The sequence below is a fragment of the Eleutherodactylus coqui genome, chromosome 12 (genome assembly GCF_035609145.1).
Source record: "Eleutherodactylus coqui strain aEleCoq1 chromosome 12, aEleCoq1.hap1, whole genome shotgun sequence".
NCBI lineage: Eukaryota > Metazoa > Chordata > Amphibia > Anura > Eleutherodactylidae > Eleutherodactylus > Eleutherodactylus coqui.
Window position 1 is genome coordinate 33,262,493 of NC_089848.1, and position 16,792 is coordinate 33,279,284.

General features: G+C 46.3%; 1 protein-coding gene across 1 annotated transcript in view; it reads left to right on the forward strand.

Moving 5' to 3' along the window:
• VPS41 (VPS41 subunit of HOPS complex) overlaps positions 1-16,792 on the forward strand; it is a 240,280-nt gene that overhangs the window by 19,726 nt on the left and 203,762 nt on the right. Inside the window, exon 2 of the mRNA XM_066584684.1 lies at positions 13,158-13,196. Coding sequence (XP_066440781.1) covers positions 13,158-13,196 — 39 coding nt within the window. The remainder of the gene's footprint in view (positions 1-13,157; positions 13,197-16,792) is intronic.

Consider the following 16,792-nt stretch of genomic DNA (forward strand, 5'->3'; position numbering starts at 1 on the left):
CTAATACGACATTTTGCTTAAAGTTCCAAATCTGTACAATGTGAGCCCTTTGTAATATCCGGGGCTATCAGGAGGGGGCGATACTCGCTCCAGCGCTTTGTTCTAACTGTGGCCCCCTTGTATTGCCCCGGACCTCCTGTTAAAGCTCTTGCTGGGTGTGTTACAATGGATTTAGAAGATGTCAGGCGCCTCAGTTTTAGCGCACCGCGGTGAAGCCTTGAGCTCCATGTGATATTATTCAGATACACCTTCTAAAAGCGCCCGCTTGTGTATATTGTGCGCGGCCGCCGTTCACCTCGCCGTTCACCTCTTTATTTGCCTAGAATAAGTGAATGCGAAGCATTGAAAACCAACCCGCTCGCCTGCGTTTTTATCAGTTGTGTGCGACAGATGGCCGGCGCGACTCCGCTGACCCCTCACTTTAGTGGGAAGCGTGCCATTACACTGACTGCAGGTCTGAAGTGTTTTGTGATCCTCGCCGTCTGCGCCGCGCGAACATCCCGCTCACGTTAGACATTGAAATAAACATTTTTTTCCCTTCAAATGGAAACGGAAAAGCTTAATGCAGTGAAGATTACGGTATCCGTCCCTCGGGGGGAGTATCTGCTCTCCCCCAGGGATCGCTAACGTTGGAATATTGCACATTTTGGCGCGCTCTTGCCTCGCCGTGCTTCTCTGTTCGTGCATCATGCACTTTTATTCAGCATCATCATAGCTTTTAAATGTAATGGACCGCATTACCTAATAGGACAAGTACCCATCAAACTCATCCTTACGCTAATGCACTTTATCTGACATATTTCTCTATTTAAAGATCCCGAATCGCCTTCTAATCTGAGTTTGCAATACACTGAAAGCAAGCTCCGCACCCTCCGCAGCCGCTTAACGAGCGCCGTATAGTTACCATACATTAATAGGTTCTGGAAGTCGGGAAAAATGCAGAAGAAACTTCTTTTTTACGTGGTTACTCTGAGCACGGTCTCCAGTGACCCATATATTACCGGCCGGTGTATTGGCCTGCCGCGCCTAATAGTTTGGTTTCAACATGAGCTATTGTGTGTTTCAGGGGAACGGAGAACAGAGATGGCTTTTGTGTTGCTGAAAAATTGTTAATTCACAGCAAACTTTGCATTGACCAGACTTGGGCTAAAATCACACGGGCGAGCGCAGGATCAGGCTGAGAAACTCGGCGCAATATCGCACTTGCCCTGCTGCATTTCTTACGCCAATGTTAAGGATTTTTTAAGCGCCTCGCATCACTTCTGTGAAATTGCCATCCTCAGGCGCTTGTTCCACGCATGTCAGAGGATTGCAAGTGTTGCCTATTGATTTCAATGGGAAACCTCACATAGCACTTGCACTTACGGAGACACCTAGTAGGTGAGTGAGGAGACACTTATAAGGCCATCCATGCTCCTCTGGGAAATATGCAAATAAGGAAGATGGAACAATACCTCTGCAGCGCCACCTATTGATGGCAGCATCCATACACAAGCCTCTCACTAACCATGTCAGGATCCTACTGCACTTAGGGCAAAAAACCCCGAAACAGCTGTCTGTGTATGGATGCTGGCTTGGTTTTCAATTCTTAATCATTAAGACCTGTATAAAGGGTCGGACATTGATTTGAAGGCATGCTCCTATCCAAAAGGTGGCGCTGCAGAGGTGTTGTTCCATCTTCCTTATTTGCATGCTTCCCAAATGAGCATGCATGGCCTTATAAGTCTCCTCACTCAGCTCCTAGGTACTTTCCTTAAGGAGTGATGATACCCCTCCTAACTTCGATCCTACGTGTAAAGGTATACACTGTACAGTGCGAGCAGATAGAACGACCATCTGAGTCTCTGGATTTAGTGATGCAGTGGAAACGTATCATTCTGCGCACGAGGATACGGACCCTGCGAGAGGAAGGGCTCGTGCCGACGGGTGTATCAGTCAACACTGCTGAGCTCCCCACCGCATTTTACCCATTTTATACCCATATGCTCAATCGGCAGAGAGACAGCAGAGACCGCGAATGGCTGCGTGTGCACTGCACATGCCCGCCTGTCACACTCTTAGGGACATGCACAGCGTCGCTTTTTCAACCCCTTAGTGTCCAAGCCTGTTTGCGCCTTAATGACCAGGTCAAATTTTTGGAAATCTGACGTGTCACTTTAACATAGAATAACTCCGTAAAGGTTTTGCATATCCAAGTGATTCTGACATTGTTTTCGTCACATGTTCTACTTCATTTAGGTAGTAAAAATAATCCGATAGAATTTGTGTAAATTTATTAAAGTTGCTCAAATTGGGAAAATGTTAAAAAATGTTCATTTTTTTTTCACATTTTCAACTGCAATATGTCAAATATGTGTAGACATACTGTAAACATATTTGATGAGATATATATTTCCATCTGTTTTACTTTATTTTGGAAGCACATTTGAAAAACTTTAGTTTTAACTACTTTTTTTTTAAACTATTTAGGAGACATACAAATTTAACATTAATTATTGAGGAACACTTTGTTTTCCTGCACCAAGCCAAGATTGCAAAGGCTCACAGGTGTCAGAATGATCGATTTTCTCCCCACAGTTTTATTTTCAGGAGTTAATGCAATTTAGAGGAGAAAAAATAAAATTTCATCTATTTTCAAATATGTCGTATTAAAGACAGTTGTTTTTTTGTTTTTTTTTATAGTGCATATGGAAATTAAGATTTGCACACCAAAATGGATACCCCTGTTTGTCCTGTGTTCGGAAACGTTCCCATTGTGGCCCTAATATTATGTCTGGATGCACAATGGGGCCCAAACTGGGAGGAGCAGCCGGTGGCTTTCAGAACAGACATTTTGCTTGAAGGCCTTTAAGGCCCCATTGCCCACTTGTAGAGCCCTTCTGCGGCCAAAACGATAGAGAACCCCCACAAATGACCCCATTTTGAAATCTAGACCCCTTAACAAATTCATCTAGGGGTGTACTGCGTATTTTGAACACACTGTTTTTGAATGAATCTAAGCAAAGCTGAAAGGGAAAAAAAACAACAATTTTTCATTTCTTTGCCAATACCCATTATCACCCCAATCTGTGTACAGGACACATGGCTTGGCCTATAATGGAGGGAACACCCATTGGATTTCAGGGCACAACTGAATACATTCCAGGCCCCTTTGCTCACTTGTAGAGCCATCAAGCTGCCAAAACGATAGAGAACCCCCACAAATGACCCCATTTTGAAATTTAGACACCTTAGCCCATTTATCTAGGTATGTACGATCATTGTGACCAACCAGTTTTGCAAAAATTATTACAAAGCATGTAAAAAATAAATAAAAATTCTTTTTTTCACATATGTCACCTTCATGACAGAGTTCTTCGTTTCAAGCAGGTAAAACTGTGAGACGCACCTCAACTTTATAGCACTAGTTCTGTGTTCAGCAATACCCTCATTGTAGCACCAATCTGTGTACAGGACACATGGCTTGGCCTATAATGGAGGGAACACCCTTTGGCTTTCAGGGCACAACTGAATAAATTCCAGGCCCCATTTCTCACTTGGCAGAAAAAAAAATGTAAAAAAAAATAACTCCCTAACCTCCTTCCCCCTTTTTGGCATTCCCTAAATGTTAGAGGAAGAGAACACCAAAGAACACGCTGGCTAGATACAACCAAGTTTGACACGAACATGACTGTGGAAAATCTGAAGGAAACAGCCAAAGACAGGGAAGCACGGTGTATGCTGATCCACAAGGTGACCGAACGTTGGCACTGACTAGATGGATTCATCATCATCATCAAATCTTAGATAAAATTAATAATGTAAACTATGTGGTATGCCTCAAAACAGGGGTAATTACGTGGCCTGGTTGGGATGGGTACATGGGACAATAAAACTGGGTATCACTCCTCTACTTATGCTGGCTGCAAACCCAATACTTTTTGGAGGGTAGGATGGGGTGTAAAAAGTGGCGGCGCTCTGTGAGGCTTTGCAACTCCTAAGACTTGTAAGCTTGCTGAGGTGCGACAGTCTCAAGTAGAAGGTGCTCAACAAGTTGCTCCTGGAACTGTAGGAAAGTGAGTGTTCCTGGGGGCTTCTTGTAAATGGGCATTATATCTAGTGAGCTGAATAAGGTTGACCGCTCCCTTTTTATACCATTGGATAACTGTGATCATGTGACCACGGGGCCTCCGGTCACTGCTCCAGGCATTGGCTACCTTTTGGTAGCTGGGAGCAAAGAGATTTTAAATTTTCGTCGCCCTTCCCAGTTTCTGCGCATGTCCCTTCCATATTGCTGGCGGCTGCATGCGCCGGGGGAAGGTCAGTGGAAGATTATGGCTGCCTGCAGACGAGCGGGTCGGATCCGGCGGCGAGAATTCTCACCGCGGGACCCGACCCGAGCGCCTGCAGAGACGAGCGCGTACTCACCCGCACCCGGCGGCCCAGGCTCTTTCATGTGGCGCATGTGCAGACCGGAGCCGGCGGCCGGGTGAGTGACGTTTCTGTGCGAGGCTCTGCGAGCCCCGCACAAAAATAGGATATGCCGCGGCCGTCTGCATAGGAGTGCGTAATGTAATGCACTGCTATGCAGGCTTTCAGTGGCGGAAATCCCACGGGAAATCCCGCCGCGGGATTTCCGCCCGTGTGCAGGCGGCCTATCGCGTTGGGGACAAATCTTGAGGCCTTTGGTGAGAAGTTTCATCTCCCCAAACTGATTGAATCGATGAGGGGAGATAATAACTTTTATGTGAACTCTGTTATCCATTGGATAATGGCACTCACGTGACCAGGGGCTGCTCACCAGGGCTCCCCGGTCACTGTTCCAGGCTCTCGGCTCTCTTTGGTAGCTGAAAGCATAGAGATTTTGAATTAACAGGGCCCTCCCCGGCTTCTGCATGCGTAGAAACCGGGGAAGGTCCATGGATAAAGATAATCGTCAGGGGACATCGCCGAGGCCTCCGGTAAAAAGTTTCATGTCGCCTCACAGATCTAATCCGTGAGGGTAGGTAAAACTTAACTTTTGAAACTTTTTTTCTAAGAGCTTTCACGTTAAATAATGGCGATCACGTAACCGGAGATCGCACACCGCGGCCCCCGATGACTACCTCTGGTAGCCGAGCAGGGAGCTGTCGCACTGCCCAACCCCGCAGCTTTATTCTACAGAGCCAATGTGTTTTCACAGCCCTGTAGAATAAAGCCCAGACACTTAGGACGTGAATGTTGCCATGCGGCGGCTGCGGGTCCTCCTGGGGTGGCGGGCGCTGGGTCCCGCGGTCGGGGCACATTCCTCCGGCTTGTTGTAAGGCTGCCGGGGGCGTCGGTGGCTGGTCGGCGTGGTACTGTTGGTGCGCGGCCAGTTGTGGGTGCTCGCGGGTCTGGGCAGCACCGTGTGCGCACGCACCTGTAGTCAGCCCCGTGCATTAGCACCTTTTTAATTGGTGCTCTGGGAGTGAGTGCCTCCCTCTCTCCGCCCCTGGGCGGAGGCTTGTGTTTTTAAGGCTGGCAGTGACCTGCATTCACTGCCAGTTATTTGGTTTCCTTCAGCGTGCTAGCATCCTGCCTCTCTGTTGGTCTCCAGCGTTGTCAGCTTGTTCTGTCATATCTGCCAGGTTCTCCCATCTGCCTCGGTCTGCTTGTATTTTTCTGTTGGTTGTATCATCTGCCCTTCATGTCGGTATTCTACCTTGTTACATCTTGGTACGCCAGTGTCCCCTCTCAGTCCCTAGTGAGTAGGGACCGCCGCCCAGTTGCCTGCCTGGGGTTAGCCAGGAGTGGAGGCAAGTAGACAGGAACATGGGGTTGCGGTAAGTTCTAGGGCAACCCGGGCTGGCGTATCGGTGGGTAGGATACCGTAACATAATAACTGGTCCTTAAGATTACCTTGTGGGTTTTGTTTGGCTCCCCAATGAAGACTATGAATGTCCTTGCTAGTCAGTTGCAGGATCTAGTGGGCCTGATCCATGACCTGTCCGGTCATATGGTGGCCCAGGAGCAGCGAGCATTGGCGCAGGTTTCTGCCGCCCCCTCATACCTGAGTCCAAGTGTCCTCTCCTCGAGGTATTTTCAGGGGAGAGAAGCAAGTTTTTTTGTTTTTCAGCAGGAATGTAGACTATATTTTCGGATGATGCCCGGTTCCTTCGGCTCAGAGTCCCAGAAAGTGGGATTGATTATGTCCCTACTGCACGGTTTCCCCCAGACATGGGCTTACTCTTTACCCGAGAGTTCGGCTTGCCTGCTGTCAGTGGATTTGTTTTTTCGGGAACTAGGAGGTATTATTTGATGAGCCGGATTGGGCGGGGTTGGCGATGTTACAGCTCATGTCTCTACGTCAGGGGCAGCAGTGGGTAGAGGACTGTTGCTCTAGGTTTAGACAGTATGCTGGTGAAACCTCCTGAAACGATAGTGCCCTCAAAGATGTGTTTTTGTTGGGTCTTTCTGATGATGTCAAAGATCTACTTATTTCTCATCCCGCTCCTGTAACACTCAATGATGCGATGGAATTGGCAGTAAAAGCTGACAGGAGGCTGAGATCTAAAACAGAGGAACGTTAGGCCTGTAAAACTAGGGAATCTTGCAGACCCGCTTTCACTTCTTCCAAGCCAACTCCTGGTGCTGAGTCTATGGAAGTGGACCAGCTAAGGCCTGAGGAACGGCGACGGTTCTGGATTACTCACTGTCTTTGCTTCTACTGTGGGAAAGCCAGACATCGTGTAGCGACCTGTCCTCAGAGACATCTGCGACAGCAGTCTGGACTAGCGGAAAACTACAGATCCTAGGCGATTGTGGGGAGGATTGCCTAGAATCACAGGTACTCCCTAGGTTGTTGGTGCCTTGTCAAGTTGGCTTCCAGAATTTTAGTCAATCCGGGCAAGCTTTTATTGATTCGAGCACTGCCACCAATTTGATTAATTTAAATTTTGGCAGACCTCTGATGACTGAATTCTCAGCACTTCACTAGCATTGACTCTACCCCTCTGTCTGCAGGTGTTGTGCAATGGAGGACTCCCATTCTGCAGTTCACTGTGTGTGTTCTCCACTCTGAAAATCTGTCCTTCCTGGTTATGGAAAGGATGTCCGTAGATGTGGTGCTTGGTATGCCCTGGTTGGCGTTGCAGAACCCCCAAATTGATTGGTCCGCCCGGGAATTGACACGTTGGGGGTTAGCCTGTCGTAATCACGTAACTACTGTATCCATGTGCTCAGCAAATACCGTACTTACCCAGAATATTTTTCTGATTTTTCAGAACGTATTCTCCAAGAAACTGTCTGAAACTTTGCCTCCTCATAGGGAGTGAGACTGTGGTATTGATTTGATCCCCGACAGTCCCATCCCTAAGGGAGCCATTTTCAGTTTGTCTGGGCGTGAGCATGCAGCCCTTAAAGGAGATGTCCCGAGGCAGCAAGTGGGTCTATACACTTCTGTATGGCCATAATAATGCACTTTGTAATGTACATTGTGCATTAATTATGAGCCATACAGAAGTTATAAAAAGTTTTATACTTACCTGCTCCGTTGCTGGCGTCCTCGTCTCCATGGTGCCGACTAATTTTCGCCCTCCGATGGCCAAATTAGCCGCGCTTGCGCAGTCCAGGTCTTCTCCTGTTCTCTATGGGGCTCCGTGTAGCTCCGTGTAGCTCCGCCCCGTCACGTGCCGATTCCAGCCAATCAGGAGGCTGGAATCGGCAGTGGACCGCACAGAAGAGCTGCGGTCCACGGATGCAGAGGATCCCGGCGGCCATCTTCACAGGTAAGTATAGAAGTCACCGGAGCGCCGGGATTAAGGTAAGCGCTCCGGTGAGCTTTCTGTACGTCCCTGCATCGGGGTTGTCTCGCGCCGAACGGGGGGGGGGTTTAAAAAAAAAAAAAACCCGTTTCGGCGCGGGACATCTCCTTTAAGTCCTATATCTGAGAGTCTCTGGCCAAACGACATATCGGGCCATACAGGTCCCCTGCCGGGGCAGGTCTCTTCTTTGTTGAGAAGAAGGATGGGACTTTGTGGCCTTGTGTGGATTATTAGGCTTTAAATAAAATTACAGTGAAGAACCAGTGCTCCTTGCCTTATTGAATCAGGTAAGCCCACTGGTTTTCCAAACTGGACTTAAGGGGCGCTTACAATCTAATTCGCATTTGAGAGGGAGATGAGTGGAAGACACCCCGTTTGGACATTTTTAATGTCTGGTCATGCCCTTTGGACTTTGTAACGCCCCCTCTGTGTTCCAGGGATTTATGAACACGGTCTTCCACGACTTCTTGGGGGTATTTTTGGTCATATATCTGGATAACATTCTGGTGTACTCACCGGACTGGGATTCCCATGTGCAGCACCTGAGGCTGGTTCTTACCCGTTTGCGTGAATACCAACTTTTTGTCAACTTGGAAAAATGCATATTTAGTACTAAACAAGTGTCTTTCCTGGGTTATGTGATTTCACCCACGGAGATTCAAGTGGAATCTGATAAAGTGGCTGCAATCTTTCAATGGGTCAGACCAGATAACCTAAAAGCTCTCCAGCGGTTTTTGGGTTTCGCAAATTTTTACCGCAAATTCATTAAAAACTACTCAGTTATTGCCCAACCCCTGACCGATCTTACCAAAAAGGGGGCCGACTTGGTAAAATGGTCACCGGAGGCCCTAGAGGCTTTTAGTCGTTTAAAAAGGGCGTTTTCCACTGCCCCGGTGTTAGTACAGCCAGACGCGCGGCAACCGTTTTTTTATTGAAGTCGAAGTGTCCGAGATGGGGGCAGGGGCAGTTTTGTCTCAGGAGGTCAGCGGGAGATCCGGGTATAGTCCATGTGCGTTCTTCTCACGGACGTTTAATTCGGCGGAACGTAATTACGACGTCGGGAACCGTGAGTTATTTGCAATCAAGTGGGCTCTAGAAGAGTGGCGACACCATCTTGAGGGGGCTAGACACCCCATTACCGTGTACACTGATCATAAGAACTTGGTGTATCTCGTGAATGCTAAAAGACTCCCTGCTCGGCAGGCCAGGTGGGCGTTATTTTTTGCCAGGTTTAATTTCGGCGTGACATATATCCCGGGAGAGGAGAACGTGAAGCCGGACACCCTGTCACGGAGTTTTGGGGCACCGGAAAGTTAGACTATGACTCCCGAGAATATCTTGGCACCTAGGGTGGTGGTGGCAGCTGTAGAATCCGACCTTGTCCCTCAACTACAGAACGGTCAACAGGACGCTCCCTCGGGGGTTCCGGAGGGCAGATGGTTTGTGCCAGAGACCTTGCGTCTCGGAGACATTGAAGAATCTCACTCATTGGTTTTCGCAGGCCATCTGGGGGTTCAGGGTACTCTGGATCCTTGTTCTAGACACTTCTAGTGGCCAGGCATGTCTCAGGAGATCCCCAACTTTGTTAAGGGATGCTTTGTCTGTGCATGCAGTAAAAGTCGGCGTCCGGAGGGGCCTCTGAGACCGTTACCGGTACCTTCTCGTCCGTGGTCACTGTTTTCGGTAGATTTTATCACTGATCTGCCGGAATCTCAGAAGTTCACCACTATTTTAGTTGTTGTAGACCGGTTCTCAAAAATGGCTCATGTTGTGGCGTTAAAAAAGCTACCTTCTGCGATAGAATTTTCCAAGATTTTTGTGAAAGAAATCATTCGCCTACATGGGGTTCCCGAGAACATCGTATCTGATCACGTGGTTCAGTTTGTTGCGCAGTTTTGGCGAGCCTTCTGCAAAAACCTGGGAACGTTGCTGTACTTCTCGTCAGCCTTCCACCTGCAATCTAATGGTCAGACTGAGCGGAAGAGCCGGGATTTAGTGCAATATTTTCGGTTGTTTGCCAGTGAAAAGGCTCATCAGCTGTTTGCAGATTTTGTGCTAAACAGCCGCACTTGTTCTTCCACTGGGGTGTCTCCATTCTGTTGTGTATACGGTCAGCATCCTCGCTTCCTTACGGCTATTCCTACTCCATCTGCCTGTTCTGTAGCTGATGTCACCACAGATGCGCTGCAGGGGTATGAAAAGAGGTGCAAGAAAACTTGGAAGCAACGGGGGCTCGTATGCAGTTGCGTAGTGGGAAGAGTCTGTCAGTGTCTGAACCTTACAGGGTGGGACAGAAGGTATACCTGTCTTCTAAAAATCTTAAATTGAAGCTTCCGTCTTTAAAACTGGCGCCGCGTTACGTGGGGCCCTTTGTCATCACGCGGGTAGTGAATCCTCTGGCTTATGAACTTGATTTGCCAGCTACATGGAGGGTTCATGGGGTGTTTCATTTGTCTTTATTAAAGCCTTTTGTTCCTTCGCCGCCCAGTTGCCCGCCTGGGGGTAACGTACCGGTGGGTAGGATACCGTAACAGTGAAAACACATATGGGTGGTCATTAAGTGGTTAAAAAAAAAAAGAACTTGTTTATTTACTTTTTTAACAATATTGTTCAGTTCGTTGCAACAGTGATTGAGATTGGCTGAATGATCGCTGTTTAAACTGCATGACGAATGAGCGAGCCAGCATGAAATATATAAGGGAAACCATTAGCGTTCATTCAGTCATTTTACATTTAAGATGTTTTATTCAGTGTACAAGCACCTTGAGTGACATCACTGAAGGAGCGCAACGTACGCTTGGCGGTGAATGCCTTCCGTACTGTCGGATGCGTATGGCTGGGGTGTCTATAAGGAGGCAGCTTCCCTTCGTGATCCCCGCACGGACTTGCAGTCTTTGTTTCCCAGTAGCGGGTCAGGAACTGCTTCCACTCCCGTCAGCATCTCGGCGTAACGTTTTATTGCTGTTGATCACTATAAATAGCTTAAGTAAATCTTCGTTCCGCTGACCTCCGGAGGAAGGCTGCACATCAGCACATTTTCTTTCAATGGATACATGAAGAATTACTGGTCACTTGCATCATACCGTTTTATTATTTCACAGCCATTATGTTCCTGACACCCAGCACTTGGCGTTAGTAGCCTTCCCTATCTCAAAGTAAATCTGGTGGTTAGGACAAGCTGTCTGGGTGTAAAATCAGGCATTTACATGGGGTTTATTATCACAATGGGAACTAGAAAACTTAAATAGGCACTTAAAAACTCAGCAGTACACAAGAATATAAAAAACTGTGTAATATGTGTTACCACATAAAAATACCTTAAACTTCATTCATCAGATGCTTCTCCTCCCTCTTCCTCTTGCAATAATCAATCACTCTGAGATACTGTAGAAATCCATCTCCAGGTGAATCAGCTTACTGAGGAATCAGTTTACATGCTACCTATAGAAATCTATGGCCTCAAATCTCTACAGGATTGCCTCAGGAATTGCCCCGTATTTAAGGCTTTTCCATATTTCCTTCAATCCTGACCAGGTTTCCAGTACCGGCCAATCAGAAGCATCCCAGCAGCATGATGCTGCTCCCAACATGCTTCACTGTGGGAATGGTGTGCTTGGGGTGCTGGACGGTGTTGGGTTTGTGTTTCGCGTACAGATGTTGCAAACATTAAAGGGATTGTCTGGTTGATGGCCTTTTTGTTTTTTTAAGTATAGGCTCTAATGTGTTAAAAGGACAAAGGCAGGGGTACTTACCTGTCCTCTGCCCCCAATGATCTCCGGAGCCTTGTAGTGGTCCTGGTCTTTGTTGTGAAATTAATGCTACCTGACTGCTATAGCCAATCAGGCTGCAGTGGTCAGGTGTTTGTTCTCCTGGCATCACTGTTCAGATGCCAGGAGTCATGGTGTCCGTTGACTGCTGCTATGATGGCCCCTGACCGCTGTGGCCTCTGATGTGGGAACATTTCCTAAATCTGCAGCCAGTTCATTTAGGCTGCAGATTTTCAACAGTGATTTCACCTCTTCAAATACTCAAGTATTGCAGTATATTGTATAAGCAGTAAAACAACCGCTAGTTCAAGTCCCCTATAGGGACTAAAGAAAAATAAGAGTCCAAATATGCTAATTATTTTTACCTATTACAAAAACACATAAAACATTCAGAGTTTAAAAAAACAAAAAAGCCCCTTTTCCAATTTTTAATACAACAAAATCGAAACCACAAATATTTAGTATTGCTGTGACTGTAAAAGGATCTATCAAAATAATGCATTGTTTATCACACACAGTCAAACACCAGCAGAACAAAATACACAATGCCAGAACTGCACAGTTTTGGTCACCCCATCTCCAAGAAAAAATGTAATGCAAAGCTATCAAAAAGCTATATGTACCCCAAAATGGTGCCAATAGAAGCCACAGTTCATGCAGCAAAAAACAAGCTCTCGCAGAGCCCCATCGATGGAAAAATGAAAAAATAAGGGCCCATTTACACGGAAAGATAATTGTTCGGCTTATCACCTTCATTTGCATGTAAATGAGCCTCAGGAGCTGTATACTGAGAACAGCAGGTAGTCTGCTCTCTGCATACAGCTCTATTGTTCTGCCATGGGGTTGCAATGAGCTCTCTGCCGAATACAATCAGCAGCTCCCATGGAGGATTCAGCACCAGGAACAGCAAACGCAGCATGCGGTCTGTGTTATCTTCTCTCCGGCTGAACAATGGATTTTATGCACAGCGAAAAATCATCGTTCAGCCGAAAAATGAAAGATGGGAGCATTTAAACACAAAGATTTTCGCTCAAACAATGGCTTTTGCGTGAAATTTGAGCGATAATTGTTGTGTGTAAATGGGCCTTAACTTGGGTCAGAAGATGGCGATAAAGTTATGTTATGATTACAAAAGAGATTTTTTTTTTAAATTGGTGCAATATAAGATAAACCATATAAATCTGGTATTGTTATAATCATACTGACCCTCCGAATAAAGTTAACTTGGCATTTTAACTGCACCATGAATGTAGTGAAAACAACCGCCCCCCCCCCCAAAATAAAACGATGGCATTATTTTTCCCATTTCTTCACAAAATTGTAAGAAGTATTGCAGTATATTATGAGTTACATTAAGTGGAACTATTAAAATACAAGTTGTCCTTTAAAATAACAAGCCCTCGTACGGCTAAATCGACTGAAAAATTAAAAGCTTATGTTTTTTTTTTTTTTTTGAGTGAGCAGGTAAAAATGAAAACTCTCTGGTCCTGAAAGGGTTAAAGTTGTCTAGAGTTGGAAATGGGAAAAGTGGTTAAATACTTTAAGATTCTAAATGTGTGATGGGAAACATTACAGTGTTACAAAATGAAAGAACTTTTACTAAAACCCCTTATGTCTCTCTCTCTAGGAGACGATGTCCCACGAAGAATCTACCGAAGAGTCCGAGGTGATGGCTCCATAACACTCTCTGCGGCTTCCCTTTACATATTAGTCATTTTGTGCTCAGAGAACTATTAGAAATTGTTGTAGAGATTCTTTAACAAAGCCAACAATTTACTTTGCGCTCAGCGACAAGTCAGAGTCTACCTCAGTGTGATTCATAGGGCCCTTTTACACAGGCCGATCTGTTGGGCGTAGATACCTGACCAGTCATGCCGGTTATAGTTGTTCCATTTAACAGACATCGCTAGTGAATGGAGGCGAAGCAGGTTGGGGATCGTTCTGACCCGCCCGCTTCGATTCACAGTAAACAGGCAGCCCTTCATAAGTGATACTGCCTGTTTACATAGAACCATCTGTTGGGTGCAGGTGCCTGACCGGTCATCCCAGTATAGGCCCTAACCTGAAAATAAGCCCTGGCTACATAAAAAAACAAAAACCAATACATTACCTAACGGGCACTGTCCTCTCCGTGCACTTCCCCTCCTGAAGCTCTGGCAAACTTGTCTGTAGTATGCAGCCAGCACTTCCTGGTCAGGGGGTTCAAATATCCCACCTCCAGGAAGCGCAGGTTCTGATTGGCTGAGCTGCGGCACTCGAGAACCAATCACAGCCATTCAATGTGCTGGCATTTTCATGCGATGCAACAGACAGTAAAGCTCCATAAGAAAATATAGGCTACAAAACATCACAAATCACGGCCGTATAGAGCATCCCACAATCGCTAATGTAAAGGAACCCATTGAAAAGCAGTGGCTTCGCATACATGCGGTTTGTAGCACTGTCGCATCGCGAGAAAATCTAGCGATTTTGTCACCCATATGAAGGCGGCCTAAAGCAAAGCTGTGATTGGCACGTTCCAGACAGAGCTAAAGCAAGTTAATCTGGGGAACGCAGATACCTGCCGCTGTCATTGTTGCCTGTGCGAAGCAGAAGGAGGTGAAGGAAGCAGCGAAAGATGATCAGTTGGCCAGCAGTAGGAAGAGGATCTGCCATCCTATATCTGCCCCTAAATGACTTTAGATCATCCTGGGGGAAGGTAACTTGGACTTTTGTTCATGTAGTCACCCCCCTTTATCAATCTGATTGTCACCTATGGTTTGTTTTTTTTCCAGAAAAGGAGGGAGGTGACCACTTGTTGCGCTAATCCCCTCTATACATTGTTCAACGCCTCAGATACTGCAGGTAATGCTGACTACAGCATCTAAGTGGTTTTGCAGAGAAAAAAAGGAATTTTCCTTACATGATGTTGAAAAGACGACTAAAAAGAATACACATAATTAATATCACCATATCTGTAACGATCCATACTAAAAAAATTAGCACGATAAAAGCCGCAAAAAAGACACTAAAAAAGTACTTAACTAGCAGTTTTCTCTGCATCATTTACTGGTTTTAGATGAAAATCTTTTACACCACTAAGGGGTTAAAATGCACTTAAATTGTCACTGTCGCTTCAACAGACCCGTGTGTATATGCTAGCCGTACGGGAAACAGTAAAAATGCAATTCTTTTTATTTACTAAAAATATTTTCTGCCTGAAAAATCATTCCAAAGTGCCAGCCACTAGGGGGCTCCATTCTTTCTTAAATGCAGTCCACTGCCTGTTGTCAACTGATGCCCATCTCTAGTAGCAGAGATGGCATGAGATGGGAGGTGAGGAAGGGTCCTATCTGCCATAAGAGAGCCAATAATAATTGTGTAATACGTGGAGCCTGGTTCCTCATCTGCTACACTTCTGCCCTGTGAGTTCTCCCTCCGTCCTGCCCCTCTACATGGCAGCTGCGTTATGTGCCATTCCTGTATCCCTCAGGAGATCTTCCTGGGATTACCGACAGCCTTCTGCATCCAGTAACAGATTATACTATGCCACTGCTGAGAACGGAGCTTTGGATTGTTCAGATGGATTGGTAGATGTTACAGCCAATCACAAACCAGTATTACTACTTTATTGTGCACATCTGCTGCTCCTGTTCTCAATGCAATGAGGGAGGCGGAGTCTGAGATCAGGGCAGCACTGCTATTGGTCAAAATCAGGAAACAAAAGGGAAAAAAAGTGGCAGCATGTCCAGTAATGGCCGATCTGTCAGGTAGGGTTACCACACTGAAAGTGAATGGATGGGTTATAACACAGCCGATCTGCGGCACTTTTCAGGAAAATAACAAAGTTTTGCACCCTAAACTGATAGCAATTGTGTTGATCTTTTTAGGTGAAGAGAGCCGGCTTGGAGCGCTTCATTTTTATATTTTTAAGCATTTTATTTAAGTAAAAAAAAAAATTGAATAGAACTATTGGACTTGAGCATGCGACTGCTTGATCATTTCTACGATGTACTGCAATATTTTGTTGCTGCAGTATATTGTACTTTACAGTGTGTAAGCCCATTAGTCCAGCCACCAGCCAAAGAACTTACGAGGCAAGAATACATGGCAGGCCTGGGAGATTTCACTAGGTTGGGGGCTGCCATGGCATCCTGTGATTAGGTCTTGGCGATGAAAGAGATCCCCTGGCTAACGGCTTAGATGCAACGATCAGCACTGACTACGGCATATACGTGGTTATACGCCCAGATAAGGAGCGAGCTCGACCTCCAAGCCCATCCCATTAACCCACCTATGACTGATCTGCCCATCTAGGCTCATTAAGAGGTTAAAACCTGTTTTTCTGTAACCATTATTATTACAGTATGTAGATTTCCTAGTGATTGTAAAAGTATGATGACTGGTAAGCGTATAGATGGCGGTCTCCGCCGCGTACTTACGGTAATTGTAAGGATGACACTTATAGTAGCTGGGGGTCCTCCATGGCCTCTGTGCAGGGGTCCGTTGCATAACACAGGCACCTCTTAAGGCCGAATGCACACGGGACGCACGGATACTGCAGGGGGAATCCCGCCCAGAATCTGCCCATGGCCGGCGACCCTGTCAGTGCCGTCTTTTTGTGTACTGTGGATGGTCCGCACGGCTCGCCGTCAGACATGCGCAGTAAAGATTATTTTTTTTAAACTCCTGCTTTTCTGGTGGAATCTGCGGCCCGTCCACAATGTCGATTACGGAGGGCTGCGGATCGGATGGTGTCCGTGCGGTAATTGCAGGAAAATGGAAAAGGCTGCGTTTTTTATTTGTTGTTTTTGTTTTTCCATCCGCGGTAAACCACAATTGGTCTCCGCTCGTATGCGTGAAGATTCTTTTGTGCATAGCATACTATAGAGGGTTATTATTGGGGAATCCGGAGGCGGACACCCGTTCTTGATTCCACAACAAAAATCCGCCTGTGTGCATTGTGCCCAACTGTGGAACAGACCATTAAATACAGATAATCGGGGGGAGGCTCTGACTGCGCTGGGGCTATACTAATAAAGATTATTATTACTACTCTAAAGGCTGTTTCTGCTACGGAATGATAATAGAACATTATAGGGGAATTCCGGGACTTTTTCCATTTTTACTATTGATAATAGATGATCAGTGGGCCCCCACCACTCAGATCCCCGTCGATCAGTTGATTCCTGGGGCCACTGACCATAGCGCAGAGGTCCCGGTTGGTTTGGCAGGTGCAACTAACTCCCTTTAAATTCAGTGACATCACTGTGGACTTTTTCC